The sequence below is a fragment of the Hylobates moloch genome, unplaced genomic scaffold (assembly GCF_009828535.3).
Source record: "Hylobates moloch isolate HMO894 unplaced genomic scaffold, HMol_V3 SCAFFOLD_1, whole genome shotgun sequence".
NCBI classification, from domain to species: domain Eukaryota; kingdom Metazoa; phylum Chordata; class Mammalia; order Primates; family Hylobatidae; genus Hylobates; species Hylobates moloch.
The window spans coordinates 119,279,802-119,295,479 of record NW_026652276.1 but is presented as its reverse complement, the minus strand read 5'-3'; the positions used below and the strand labels follow the sequence as shown (position 1 = coordinate 119,295,479).

The following is a 15,678-nucleotide window of genomic DNA, read 5'->3' as shown; positions in this document are numbered from 1 at the left end:
ATATGTGTATACATATATATGTGTATACACATATATGTGTATACATATATATGTGTATACATATATGTGTATACATATATAAATGTGTATACATATATATGTGTATACATATATACATATGTGTATACATATATATGTGTATACACATATATGTGTATACACATATATATGTATACACACACACATATATATACACACATATACCATACACCACAGTTTCTTTATCCACTCGTTGATTGATGGGCATTTGGACTGGTTCCATGTTTTTGCAACTGTGAATTGTGCTGCTATAAACATGTGTGTGCAAGTATCTTTTTCGTATAATGACTTATTTTCCTCCGGGTAGACACCCAGTAGTTGGACTGCTGGATCCAGTGGTAGTTCTACTTTCAGTTCTTTAGCGAATCTCCACAATTTTCCATAGTGGTTGTACTAGTTTACATTCCCACCAGCAGTGTAGAAGTGTTCCCTTTTCACCGCATCCACATCAACATCTTTTTTTTTATTTTATTTTTTGATTATGGCCATTCTTGCAAGAGTAAGGTGGTATCACATTGTGGTTTTGATTTGCATTTCTCTGATAACTAGTGATGTTGAGCATTTTTTCATATGTTTGTTGGCCATTTGTATATCTTCTTTTGAGAACTGCCTATTCATGTCCTTAGCCCACTTTTTGATGGGATTGTTGGGTTTTTTTTTTCATGCTAATTTGTTTGAGTTCCTTGTAGATTCTGGATATAGATTCCAGATATTAGTCCTTCATCAGATGTATATATTGTGAAGGTTTTCTCCCATTCTGTGGGTTGTCTGTTTACTCTGCTGACTGTTCCTTTTGCTGTGCAAAAGCTCTTCAGTTTAATTAAGTCCAACATAGTTGTCCTTGTTTTTGTTGCATTTGCTTTTGGGTTCTTGGACATGAAATCTTTGCCTAAATGGTGCTGGGATAATTGGAAAGCCACATGCAGAAAAATGAAACTGGATCCTCATCTCTCACCTTATATAAAAATCAACTCAAGATGAATTAAGGACTTAAATCTAGGACCTGAAACTATAAAAATTCCAGAAGATAACATCAGAAAAACCCTTGTAGACACTGTCTTATACTATAGTTCTTGATTCACACATACCATTTTCCTTATTAGATTATAAGCTCCATTGATAGTGGGATCAATGTTTATGTTTAACTTATCAAGAATCAGTATCAAACACTATACCTTGCACATTGTAAATATTAAATAATAATTGTGAAACATATTCTGATAGTCTACATTGTTAAATGAGCAAATGTGATGGGCATAATAGTGTGAGGGGCAGTATAAAAATGCAATAAAGCATTATACCCAAATAGCCTTTAGCAGACAGGAATAGTAAAGTGCAAAGAAAAGATGTGGTATCAAAGCCAGAGGACTTGAGTTTAAATCCTAATTCTGCCACTTACTGGTTTCAGGAAAATCACTTTAAACTCCAGAAGCTTCAGTTTTCTTATATGTGAAATGGGACTAATAATAATTCCATCCTTACAGTTACTGTAGAAAATGAGAATACTGTATAAATTGTAAAATGCTATATAAGAGGCCTTCACTATTCATCACTTACAAGATACTAACTGCTTATTCTATTTCTTATATCTCATAGGTCTAATCTTATTATGTCATCAAAAGATCACCAGGTAAAAATTTAAAATAAAAACCCTTTCACACCTAATACACGACCATGAAACAGATCCAAGAAGCATCTTTCTCCTACATGGCAATTGATGGCTATCGGCTATTCATATACTTACAGAAGAATAATCTTTGGATTCCTGATGCCTGGACTTTGATTTTTAAATCTCTATTCACTCCATTTACTTCCTTTCTCCTCCCCTATCCCCTGCCTACCTCCACATTCCTTTTACATTTATATTCTTGGAGGACTTCTTTTTTTCATTATTCCTTATTTGAACAATTTTTTTCATTTGAAGCAAATCTCTGTGATTTTATCAATTTTGGGAGATATTTTGTTTTATGAGTCTAGAATTTCAACACAAAATAATGCAACCAAAACCTTTCTAGTTAAATAACGGTTTAATTAAACTTTCACTTCCTTCCTCAGTGTTTGTTCATCAGTATCTTAAATGTATTTTTAAAACAGTATAGACAAGTACTTCAATTCTTTAGAGGTCAAAACTTTAAAATCGCATTATTTCCTATATTTTACAGCTAAAACCAATAGATGGCACTCCACCATCACGGATAATTTCAAAGCAGCAGGTTGCCTATTTGAAATACACTGAGCTCATCATTACAGAGTTCACATACTGAAATGCAAACCTGGCAGATGACCCATGGACTGAATTGGGGAGTTTATTAACAAAGCAATTTAATTGTAAAACTCCAACTGTAGGTGAGGTAGTGATCTACCTATACCTTAATTTCCTGTCATTCACTCCTCTATGCAAATACAGAGTGCCTTTGTACGACTTCTATAAAAAATAAACCTTTCTTGTCACGTATTAGTGAGCAAGCTGTCTCTATATAAAACGAATGCACGTGACACAAGAAAAGGCAATTCGAAGAGTGGGGGAAGCTGCGGTTGTCCCTGCGGAGCCGGCAGGGCGGCGCGGACCCTCACCTGATGAGGGCACCCGCACCAGGAAGGAGGAGATAAAGAGGAGGATGGCGGCCCGAGAGAACAGGGAGCCGGCGACCCGGGTCCGCCGCCTGCCCCGCCGCGCTGGGCCAAGGGCGGAAGCCTCCATCCACACGCCACCGTCGCCTGCCCACCGTCCGCTAGGAAGGTCGTTAGGCAACGCGCACCCATCTGCAGCCGGAAGTTGGCGGGCGGAGGACCGGAACAACGGACCTGATGGACGTGCTCCCACTTCCGCCGGGGTGGTAGACTAGGGGTTAGCCTGTGTCTCCACATAGTTGGTGGGGCCTACACTCTCCAGCTGTGCCGTGCGGCTGGGCCTTCAGGACAACACCGCCAAGCAGGGCATCCTCAAGAACATAAGTGATTTGTCCAAGATCCTAGAGCTGAGAGAGAATCGTTGGGCCCCAAAGCCCATGCTTTTACCTTTGCATAGCGTTTGTGATCGGAAGGCCCTTTTTATAAGCCAGGTGGTAGATGTGGGGCCCAGTTTCGAACAACAGATAGTGAGAATGCATGAGTTAAGACATGTAAAGCCCTCAGTGGACTGCTTTGATCTAGTAGTGTCAGCAGCTAGTATTTTATGGATGTGTGGAACTTAATTGGGAGATAAATGCAATACACACTTAGTGGGAATTAAAGGTAAGTAAGGCCTTTAGCTTCAGAAAGAAGCTTGTTGGAAGGACAGAGGAAACAACCATAGATGAAATTTACTTTCTAAAATAGACTGGAAGATCATCTTATAGTGTCACCTAAATTCAGCAAAACATACAAAACCATCTATCCTGTGTGGGAGACCAGAATATACCTTCTCAAATATGAAGGATTGCTGCCCTGAAGACAAGAACCAGCAGATGCAGGAGAGCTGTCCACCTTCCCTCTTTTTACCCAGAAGCAAGACATAGATTTAGAAAGAGAAAAGGTATCCTGCCCCACTCCTTTACCAGGGTGAACAAAGGTTAACCACTGAAGACAGCTTCAGACCCTCATTAGCCTTGAAATGATATCAGAGAAATTAATATTAGCTTTTTTTAAAACCATCTTTTGTCTGCTATTTGTTTGCTTAGCCCAAGTTACTGCTTGTAGAAACTCAGAGTACTTTTCCTTTGTCACATCTCTAAAAATTTCCTAGTATTTGTTGAAGATGCTATACAAGCTGGAATTCGAAGACGCTTCTTTGAGAACTACTCATTCTCTGGATGTTCCTCATATATAAATGAAATATATCAACAAACTTCTGTTTTTCTCTTGTTAATCTGTCACTTGTAAAGGATCCATTCTAAGTACAAAGTTATGGGGGTTATTATTTTCCCATACACAGCCTAAGAGGCCATTTATAGCCAGAACTTGTTTTAGAGAAATTGAAAGAGACTCATGCCTCTACTTTTCTGCTGCTGGAAGGATTTACTTAATGGGAGCAGAGCTGTGATAGAAATAAATCTTAAGCAGTTGGTGCAAATACATTGAAGAATGAAGTTTGAGCAACTAAATATAGAATGCCTAATTACAAGTGAGTTATCACTTTTGATATGAAGAAATGAGTGATCATGGGTGGACTAAAAACTGTCACTTGATATGCTATGATCTGGATGAGGGATTTAAAACTGACAGCCTAACCACCTAACTTAATCTCACTTGTTTAATAGTATATCTCAAAATTGTAAAGACTTTCAGTGGGGCATAGGCATTCTGATTATACCAAACATATCACCCTTGACAGTTGGCCTGATTAACGATTATGTGCCTGACTCTTCAAAGCTAAAATCTTGCCTGTTTTAACATTTTTGCTGCAGTAAGGATGATGTGAACTTTTACCTCAAATTCTAATATCTGCATTTCCTCTTATAGTAGTTCATGCGAGATGAAATTATCCAGGTAAAAGAGCTTTTAAGTGAACCAATATATTAGTGATTTAAATGATATTTTGTGTGTAGACAGTTAACTGATACCTGTTATGGTTTCCTAAAATGAATTTAAAACTCTTACTGTTCTTACTCTGGACACCATGGCAAATTTAAGGGAAGTAAAGATAATTTTTCCTAAAACGAATTTAAAACTCTTACTGTTCTTACTCTGGACACCATGGCAAATTTAAGGGAAGTAAAGATAATTTAGGGCATGTAAAGATGTACCTGTACTTTCATTATAATTTTCTGTTTTTCTTAAAAATTAGATATACCAGGGCTGGGCGCGGTGGCTCACGCCTGTAATCCCAGCAATTTGGGAGGCTGAGGCAGGCGGATCACAAGGTCAGGAGATCGAGACCATCCTGGCTAACACGGTGAAACCCCGTCTCTACTAAAAATACAAAAAATTAGCAGGGCGTGGTAGTGGGCACCTGTAGTCCCAGCTACTTGGGAGGCTGAGGCAGGAGAATGGCATGAACATGGGAGGCGGAGCTTGCGGTGAGCCAAGATCACACCACTGCACTCCAGCCTGGGCGACAGAGCGAGACTCCATCTCAAAAAAAAAAAAAAAAAAATTAGATATACCAATTTAACTTTAGTAATGTTCATATTTTGTAGTGCATTTAGATTTACATTTAATTAGATAGCAAGTGTTATATCTATAAATACTTAATTGTAGTCACATATATACTTTTGGGAAATGTATTCTCAATTAACTGCTTTATTTACACTCCTTAAATATATTTTATACCCATAAAATACCAACTTATGGAAAAATTTTAAAATAAGTAAATGAACACAGCTTTCCTGAGCACTGGGGAGAAAAGTATCATGGAAATATTAGTACCAAGGCTATTTTTGTTTTTCTTAAGAATTATGATGTACATAATAAATGGTTCAGTGTGTTAAGAGTTCTAGCCGTTGCCAAGCAACAAGGGCTCTGCTTTTTTCTCCTTCTGTCCTGTTCCTTCATCGCCCTATTCTTCCTTTGGTGGAGGAAAATATTTACCTTAAAAAGAAAAACAAAATTATCTGCCAACATTTAGAAAGCTGTGTCAATTTTATACCAGTTTAACACAGATCTTTAGTTATTGGAAATAGAGTTTATATAGTTAAAGATAAAGGAATTATCAGAAATACTTTATAGTTATCAAAAATTCTAAAGAAAAAGTCCATGGATGTAGAGATTCAGGACACGCCTGGAAAGATAAATATCTCTAAAAGATCCATCCTTTCAGGAACTGTTGAGAATATAGATTACCCACACTATTATGATCTCTTAAGAAAAATGAACATGCCTTTTGTGAAAGGTCTTGAGAACAGACATAACTATGGCAGATTTGAAAAGAAATGCAACCCTACTTTTCTTAAATTTCACCCTTATCCCCCTTCAGTTTTGCCAGACTATCATTTACATTATCCTTATCCCCCACCATATGGGCCACATTATCCATTATTTCCACTTCGGGATGATGTGCCCTTACGTGATTCCTGTTCAGGGTTTATGAGTCCTGGTGGTGATGCTGATTTAAATCCTGGCATTGGCAGAACCATACCAACCCTAGTGGATTTTAGTGATGTGAAACCTCAACATCGAGTTCCCAGACCAGACACAGAATTTCGAACAACAATAAAAAGGCAAAAAATTCTATCAGAAGAACTGCAACAAAACAGGAGATGGAATTCCAGGGAAGTACCAGACATTTCTATCAGAGCAAGACTTGGAGGTAAGTGAAGCGACATGAACTTTCTATTTTTTAAATACTCGAGGGAAGAGAGTATGGACATAAGATTCAATATTTAGGCGGTTAAATTAACAAAATTATAATGATCTGAAAAAGGGTTTATTTTTAAATTACAGATTATAAGAAACAAAGGAATGATAAACCTTATAAACTTATTTGTAAAAGAAAATTTATTCTTTAAGAAAAGAACATTCATTAGTGATTAACACAAAGTATATAACATTATTTATTCTAGATATATGGATAAGCTTGTTTTACCACGGGGATTTTACGTATCACTTTGATAATTGTATAGAAATCCCCCTTATCTGTCTCTCTCCTTTGAAATAATTAATTCACTGATGATTACGAAAGAGTTAGTTTTAAGGATTGAAATAAAATGGGAAAAATTTAAGTACTTGAACGTAAATGTTTAGGCTCCAATAAGAACAGAAGCTGAAATGAAGCAAACTCTGCATAAATAGCTCCACAGCCATGGAGGCAGGTTTGATGACACCTTACTGACATCTGCACCATGTGGTTTCTCTGTAAGAACTCCTGTAAATGAAGTTCCTCTAAATGATGAGAAACACCTCCAAAGGAAAGCCACAGGTACTATTTTCTGTATAAAAGCTGTCTGGCAGGCAGGAATGTAAAAAGATCAACATTTTTAGCTTGGGAAAAGGAAAGGGCCAAATGCTATAAGAAGAAGACTTAAACATTATTCTAAGAAATGATAGGTTGAAGAAATGGTTTAGCCAAGCTAACATAGGGCTAAAATGGTGTTAACAGACTTTGTACCACCAAGTCAGAACCAAGTATAGAGCTCATATGTCCCATGTATTTCACTGCCTGAATCAGTGAAACAGAGGAATTTAGAGAACAGACTTTAGACTCAGACTGTCTGGCCTTGAACTCTGGCAAAAACTCAGTTGCTGTACGACCCAGGGCTAGTTACTATTCTCTTTATGCCTGTGTATCCTTACTTGTAAAACTCACCTAAGAGTAAAACTTCATAAGATAATAAGTAAGGCTCATTTTATGTAAAAAAAAAAAAAAAACTCACCTAAGAGTGTAACTTCATAAGATAATAAGTAAAGGGCCATTTTATGTAAAAATACCTAAAATAAAGAATTAATGTCATATTGTAAGAAGTCCAAAATTTTCAGTTTCTTCATACATAAATTAGGAATAATTTTACTTCCTTTAAACATTTGTAAGAATCAAATGAATTAACACTTGTAAAGTGCTTAGCAGAATCCCTGAAACCTGATAAAACATTTCATTAATAGTAGCTCTTATTATTAGCTATTAAGAGTTTCAAAAAGTAATACCTGCAATTTGGGGACAGAGTTCAATATAATTTGTCCTAGGCTTTCAACGACTTTGTACATCCTGGAAATAATCATTAATTGTAAATGATAAGTACTTTCAGGTTTTAACAAACCTAAATACACATTATTTCTAATACATTCTCATAAAGACGGACATTTCAGAATTAATTACATCACACACTGGTATGCTCTCTTCAGTGGACTTTCACAAATATCAAAGAAAGATCATAAAATATTATATTGCTGATTTCTTCTTGCCCCATTCCAAACTTGTATAGACCTTTTACTGTGTTTAGTACTTCCTTTCTTGATCCAGTTGCCTCTCTTTATCATCTACCAATTAACTATTCTAAATTTATTCTAATTATATTCAAATCCTTCATAGAACTCTGCCTCTCATTGCAGTAGATGATCCAGCCTTTGTTATCACAGAAGAAATAGACCTCGTCTATTGTCACTTCCTTGATTGTCCTCCACTTTGGCCTCCTGATATCACTATTGATATCACTTTGTATGTCTTTCTATCTTTTTTTAAACCATTGTATTAAGTCACATTGCATGACAAAATACTAAAGACTGGGTGGCTGAAACAACGGATATTTGTTTCTCGTAGTTCTAGAGGCTGGGAAGCCAAGAATCATAGAATCGGTATATTTGATTGCTGGTGAAGACCTTCATTCTAGCTTATAGAAGGCTTCTTTTTCCTTGCATCCTCAGAGAGAGAGCGAGAGAGAGCTCTAATCTCCCTTCCTCTACTTAACACTAATGCCATCATGAAGGTCTTACCTTATTTGCCTCATCTAAAGCTAATTACCTCCCGAAGTCTTCACCTCCAAATAACATCACATTGGGAGTTAGGCTTCAACACACGAATCTAGGGGGTATACAGACATTCACCACAGCCATCTTTATAGTTAATTAGTATTAAGTAGTATATTCATACTGTGCAAATATCACCACCATCCATCTCTGGGATTCACTTCATCTTGCAAAACTGAAACTCTTTACCCATTAAACAACCCCCTATTTCCCTCCCTGACAGGAGTTATGAACTCCTGGCAACAACCATTATATCTTCTGTTATCTATGATTTTGACTACTTTAGGTTCCTCACTTAAGTGAAATCACATATTATTTGTCTTTTGTGATTGGCTTATTTCACTTACCATAATGTCCTTCAGGTTCACTTATGTTGTAGTATATGTCCAAAATTTCTGTGAGTATTAGGTCTATTTGATCTATGTGTTTTTCAAGTCCTCTATGTCCTTATCAATCTCCTGTCTGGATGTTCTATTCATTATTAAAAGTGCAGTACTAAAATATCCTACTATTATTGTATTGCTGTCTATCTCTTCCTGCATTTATGATTCTCTTGACCTTGGTGAGCATTTTCGTGACAGTTTTCTGTGGGGTACATTATTTAACTCTATTTTATTAGGATTGGTTTCTGAAAATTTATCTTCCTCCTTTGTTTGGAGGATCTTTGCCTCATTCTTCATTTTCCTTGACTCTCTGTGTAGGTGTTTCCACATGAGACAAAGCAGGCACTTCTTCCATTCTTCATGACCTGGTCTTGTAAAGAAGAAGACCTTCACCCTTCAGCCTGGCCAGAGATTTGAGAACCTCTGCCAACTGTTTTCCTTCCCACGTGAATCTGAGAGATGGGATTTTTGTTCACTTGCTCTGTGCTGAGGAGAGGGGGAGCTATGGTGACTACTAGCCCAAACTCCCATTTCCATTATCCCAAAGGCAACTAGACTGTGCCAGATTCATCAGAGTGTCATGACTGATAAGACAGATGCTGTTTTTTGGAGCAGCCCCAGAGAAGCTGGGGTCCTGGATCAACTCTTGGATCTATGGTGACTATCTCTAGATCTAGATCTGTGGCATCTACAAGCCCAGGCTACCTTCTCCGTCTTCCCCCAGGGGGTTAGACTATGTTGGATTCATCAGAGTTCCAGGACTGGTGAGATAAATCCTAGTTCTTTAGGCAACTACCGAGAAGTTGGGGTGCTGGACACATGAGTGAATCAACTTTTTCTAGGGGGCTGAGAAAGAGGATTATTTAAAATCTGCTTACTCTGTGCTGAGCATATGGGAGAGTCTGTGCTATCCACCAGTCCAGAATGCAATCTCTGTTCACTCTTGGATCATTAGATTGTACCATACCCCTCAGGGCTCCAGGAGTGGCAAGACAGAAGCCAGTCCTCTGGGGAGCTCCCTTGGAAAAGTTGGGGTGCTAAACATGGGAAGCAGTTGAGGGGAGAACACTCTGAATGAATCTGAGAGCTAGGAAATCTCTTCCTGATTGTCTGGTACTGCACCAGGGGCAGGGAATCTGCAAGAGGGTGACTAACTCAAATCTCCATATCACCTTCAGTGCATCTGTTTTGCATTCTGTCAAGGTGCAGGAGCCTTTCACTTAGTTTCTGTATTTCTCACAAAGGTAACTTGTTCATGAATCAGTTTATTAATTGGGGAGAGGAAGTTCAGAGTTTCCTACTCTGCCATCTTGCTAAGGTCATTCCCCATAAATTTTGTTGTTTAAATTTTCATTTTTCAGTCGGGCACGGTGGCTCACGCCTGTAATCCCAGCACTTTGGGAAGCTGAGGCAGGTGGATCATGAGGTCAGGAGATCAAGACCATTCAGGCTAATATGGTGAAACCCCGTCTCTACTAAAAATATAAAAAATTAGCCGGGCGTGGTGGTGAGCACCAGTAGTCCCAGCTACTTGGGAGGCTGAGGCAGGTGAATGGTGTGAACCTGGTAGGCGGAGCTTGCAGTGAGCCGAGATGGTGCCACTGCACTCCAGCCTGGGTGACAGAGCGAGATGCCATCAAAAAAATAATAATAAATAAATAAATAATAAAATCGTTTTTCTCAAGATAATTTCTCATTTCCTTTATGATTTCTTATTTGATCCTTTGTTTTGTGGCATCATGTTTAATTTCTATATATCTGTTAATTTTCCAGTTTCCCTTCTTTTGTTGATTTTTAGTTTCTTTTCATTTTTACTGGAAAAGACACTGTATGATTTTAACCTTTTTAAATTTATGAAGAAGTGATGAATGGTAGCTGGTCCAAAAGTGATCCTCAGCAATTCACGCTGTTCCTGTGTGTGCCTGCCACTCTTACCAATAAACTGTTTACTTCCCACGTTGACATTGGGCCTGGACATTTGACTGGCTTGGGCCAATTATATGTTAGTAAGCATTGTGCAAATGGAGACTTGATAAGCACTTGCACATTGGGATTAGTCCTCTTCAGAGTCTTATCTGGGATCTCAGTCACTATCCTGTGAAAGACCAACCTATGCCCACAGGAACAAATACAAGACACTTGCCAGTATGCCCGCCTAAGCCCCCAGCTAATGGTCAATACTAGCTTGCCAGCCATGTGAGTGAGGCCATTTTTGAAACTTTGCAGCTATTGAAACTGACACCATGTGAAAGAACCACTCCCAACTATCTTCTGAATCCTGGGAGAGAATAAATGGTTGACTTAAGCCATTAGGTTTTAGAATTGTTTGTTTTTCAAATAGTAGATACTGAAATGGAGTGGAGGAAAGGATATCCTCTTACTTAGTCTTAAATTTGATGACTCTGAGGTGTAATTCATTGTCCAGAGTCCTTTCTTCTAATCTGGCTTAATATTAGAATTCAAGTTTTATTGTTTTCCTAATTTCCTGCTTTTTCAAAGCAGTTGTTTGAATGGCTCCAAATAAGATAGATACCACAAAATGCCATCCTGTTGCTCTTGGCACAATAGACTTCTAGACAGTTTCCTTTGTCCAGCTGTGTCACAGACAGAATCATCCTCATGGTTCTTAAAACTGAAATGACCATGGGATTCAGCATTCCTTTCCTCCCTTTGCTTTGGCCTCTCACCTCTGTATCTGTATTAGTTTTCTCTTGCTGCTGTAACAAATTGACACAAACTTTCCAGCTTAAGGTGAAGCCCATTAATCACAGCTTTGTGGATCAGAAGTCTGGGGAATGTCATCTGGGTCTTCTGTTTAGAATCCATGATAATAATAATGCCAAAATTGGCCAAGCACAGCCATGGCTCACGCCTGTAATCCCAGCAATTTGGGAGGCCGAGGCAGGTGGATTATCTGAGGTCAGGAGTTCAAGACCAGCCTAGCCAACATGGTGAAACCCTGTCTCTACTAAAAATACAAAAATGACCTGGCTGTGGTGGTGCGTGCCTGTAATCCCAGCTACTCAGGAAGCTGAGGTGGGAGAATTGTTTGAACCCAGGAGGCGGAGGTTGCAGTGAGCAGAGATCATGCCACTGCACTCCAGCCTGGGCAACAGAGTGAGACTCTGTCTCAAATAAATAAATAAAGCCAAAATCAAGGTGTTATCTTGATTCTTATCTATAGAGGGTCTGGGGAAAAATCAACTTCCAAGCGCATTCAGATTGTTGCAGAATCCAGTTTCTTCCATCTAAACTGTTTATTTCCTCATGCACTGTCAGCCAGGGAACTCTGTCTGCTCCTAGAGGCTACCCATATCCTACTCATGTGATCACCTCAAGCTTCAAAGTCAACAATAGTGCACTGAGGTCCGCTGACATTCTGTTCTCTAACTGGCCCTTCTAAACCCACTATCCAGTATACACTTGTTCTCTATTCCTCCTTTGAAAATCCCCATTTCAGATTCTGTCCTGAGTTTCTCAGTCAAATATTGACTGAATTATCATCAATCATCATTATCATCATCATGAAAATAGTATTACTAGATTAGTACTAAAAATACTAATGGTATTACAGCCACTAATTGTTAATTAATAAACATGTTGAGCACTTAAACTACATGCCGTAGTTTGTTTATTTCTTTGTATTCATTAATTACAGTTTTTATAACTCTGACAGTAGTCATTAAAGTTTAGGAAAATGAGGCTCAGATGGGTCAAATAACTCATGAATGTCACTCTGGAACCCAAGCAAGTAAGTATATGCATTACTTATATATATATAATGTATATACTTGTAAGTATATAATATTATATGTAATATATAATGTATATACTTGTAAGTATATAAGATCATATATAATATGTATTTACATATATATAATATATAATATTAGATAGGTGGCATCTGTGATAGAGTTGCTCCAGAGTGGCATCCACAGATGACCATGGAGCTCCTATCCTTCCCTAAGCACCTCTCACAATGCATCTCTCTCATGCTTCAACATCTCTGTGCTGTCCATCCTGATCTCAAATTTTAACTTTTAATTTTACATTTTTCCAATTTGGATTAATTCGTGGAACAAAGCTATGAAGTAGGGGACCAAATCAGAAGCCCCCATGGGATAGGAGAATTGATCTCTATGGAAACCACCAGAGACACCGCAATCATCTTCACCTGTGCTAGTCACCTGCCCAAACCAAAGTAATCTCTCTCTCTTATTAAAACCCTTCAAGGGCAATCCATCTGCAGGTTGAGTCCGAGGTTTTCATGCCCTGACCTTGGACTATTTCTTTTGCTTATCTTCTACCATTTCCTATCTACCATTTTACAATCTGCTATACCTAACATTTTTTAATTTCTATACACATTAAGAGGCTCTCACAGAGCGGGACTACCATTGCACATACTGTTTCCGTTCCTGGAACAACTATGCTTCCTCTACTTCTCCTTTTTCATCCAAGTTCTACTTTAATTGTCAAGATTATATCAAGTGTTATCTTTGGGGAGATGTCCCTAAGCCCCGACAACCTGGTTAGACTAGGTATTCTTAGGTATCCTTCCTATGCACCCCCACAGCACTCTGAGCTCAGCTATTGCTGTATTGCCACACCATATTGAAATTATCTACTTATATGTTTGTACTTTCCATTTGCTTACGGACACCTCAAAACCAGGAGCCCTGTTTTTCATCTTTATATAAAAGCTTCCAATTACAGTGTACTAAATATTTTTGAAGGCTGCTTTTTATAATTGGCTAGTTTTTTAGGAATTCTAATCTATCATTATATGAATTATCTGCATAATAACCAGACTCACCTTGTGTCACCACCATCCCCAACATGTCTGTGTGCACATACATAGATGTATAGTACCTAATAGGTATCTTCCAATAATAAGTAAGAAATAACAAGTGATTCTGCACTATTGTAATTAGGCTCACATAGAAATTCCAGAGCTATTCTGTTCTCACAGCTAAAAGATCCAGAAAAGTTATTAAATAATCCATTAAAAAATGAATTACGATCACACAGTCTAGCTTCTAATAGTAAATATTTCTGTTGAAAAAAGAACTTTTATTGTGTTTTTAACCAAAATCCCATTCACTTTTTTTGTGTTTTCAGGTTGGACAAGCCCTCTGAAAGTTACTCCTTTACAACCTCATCATGAAGGACGCTCAATAAGTCACATATTTACATTTGATGAGGAGGCAACATGTACAGTAAGATTTTCTTGCTGGGTGGTATTATATATATATAATTAGTTTATTTCATTGTATTGTATATATATAATTAGTTTACTTCATTCTTTAGTTATTTGATATTGTATGCCTTAGATGAATAGCTACTATGTATATAGTTCTTCTTATGTTCCAGGTACTGTGCAGACCCTTGCAATCAATGCATTACCTTGCATCATTCCTACAATACCATGGGGGAGGAGTGAGTAGTAGATGCAGCTGGTGCCCATCACAGACTCCCTTCACTGGCAAGTGTGTCTATTCCCAGTAGCAATGAGTGATGACCACTGAAAGGCTAACAGCCACCAGACTGGAGGACTGCACCTTCTCATGCTGCCTCTTTCAGATTTTGGCCAGTGACTGACTGACTTCTTAGAGCAACAGATTAATGCTACTCTCCAGCTGCATTCTCACTAGCTTCTTTTCCTTCTCCTATTCTACTGTCTTCACTCCCCTTGGCCCGAGGACATTCCCACAATATATCACTGGAACAACAATACTGTCTGAATCCCTGCTCCTTAACAAGTAGTGTTGTTATTCTCATATTATTTGAGAAAACAGAAGCCCAATGATGTTAAGTAACTGACTTTTGATAAGACATAATAAATATAAAACCAAAATTTAAACCTAAATATTTTTCAGAATTTAAGGATTATGTTCTTAATCATCTTCCTGTGTAGATTTTATAGTCTCTAAATTCTTGGCCTTTAAATTGACATACACAGATATAAAAACATTTTTAAAAAACAACTTTATTGAGATACATGTCATGCACCATAAAATTCAACTCCTTAAAGAGTGCAATTCGGCCGGGCGCGGTGGCTCAGGCTTGTAATCCCAGCACTTTGGGAGGCCGAGGCGGGCGGATCATGAGGTCAGGAGATCGAGACCATGGTGAAACCCCGTCTCTACTAAAAATACAAAATAATTAGCCAGGAGTGATGGCGGGCGCCTGTAGCCCCAGCTACTCGGAGAGGCTGAGTCAGGAGAATGGCGTGAACCCGGGAGGCGGAGCTTGCAGTGAGCCGAGATTGCGCCACTGCACTCCAGCCTGGGCGACAGAGCGAGACTCTGTCTCAAAAAAAAAAAAAAAAAAGAAAAATAGAGAAGATAAAACAAATAGAAAACAAAAACAGATTTAAACCAAATTATGTCCACTGTTAAATAGAATTTAATATAATGAACTTAAAAGTCACAAATTGTTAGTTGGATAAAAAATTAAGACCCAGCTGGGTGCAGTGGCTCACGCCTGTAATTCCAGCACTTTTGGGAGGCCGAGGTGGGCGGATCACCTGAGGTCAGGAGTTCAAGACCAACCTGACTAACATGGTAAAACCCTGTCTCTACTAAAAATACAAAAATTAGCCAGATGTAGTGGCGCGCGCCTGTAATCCCAGCTACTCTGGAGGCTGAGGCAGTAGAAACGCTTGAACCCGGGAGGCAGAATTTGCAGTGAGCCAAGATTGCACCATTGCGCTACAGCCTGGGCGACAGAGAGACTCTGTCTCAAAAAAAAAAAAAAAAAATTAATACCCTACTATACACTGACCACAAGAAAACCATGTGAAATATAAATGGAAGTTTAAGGTAAGATGTGAAAATATATATCATTCAAAAACTAGTCAAATTAATGCAGAATTAGC

General features: G+C 38.2%; 2 protein-coding genes across 4 annotated transcripts in view; one reads left to right on the top strand and one right to left on the bottom strand.

Annotated features, from left to right (window-relative positions):
• The window catches only part of ZPBP (zona pellucida binding protein), a 155,005-nt gene extending 152,212 nt beyond the window's left edge, over positions 1 to 2,793 (bottom strand). For both annotated transcript variants that reach the window (XM_032758120.2, XM_032758121.2), the window contains exon 1: positions 2,614 to 2,793. In XM_032758120.2, the coding sequence (XP_032614011.1) occupies positions 2,614 to 2,740 (127 nt within the window). In that variant the 5' untranslated portion in view covers positions 2,741 to 2,793. The remainder of the gene's footprint in view (positions 1 to 2,613) is intronic.
• A 2,855-nt stretch (positions 2,794 to 5,648) lies between these two features.
• SPMIP7 (sperm microtubule inner protein 7) overlaps positions 5,649 to 15,678 on the top strand; it is a 52,997-nt gene continuing 42,967 nt past the window's right edge. For both annotated transcript variants that reach the window (XM_032758119.2, XM_058431643.1), the window contains exons 1-2: positions 5,649 to 6,265; positions 13,920 to 14,017. In XM_032758119.2, coding sequence (XP_032614010.2) covers positions 5,713 to 6,265; positions 13,920 to 14,017 — 651 coding nt within the window. In that variant the 5' untranslated portion in view covers positions 5,649 to 5,712. The remainder of the gene's footprint in view (positions 6,266 to 13,919; positions 14,018 to 15,678) is intronic.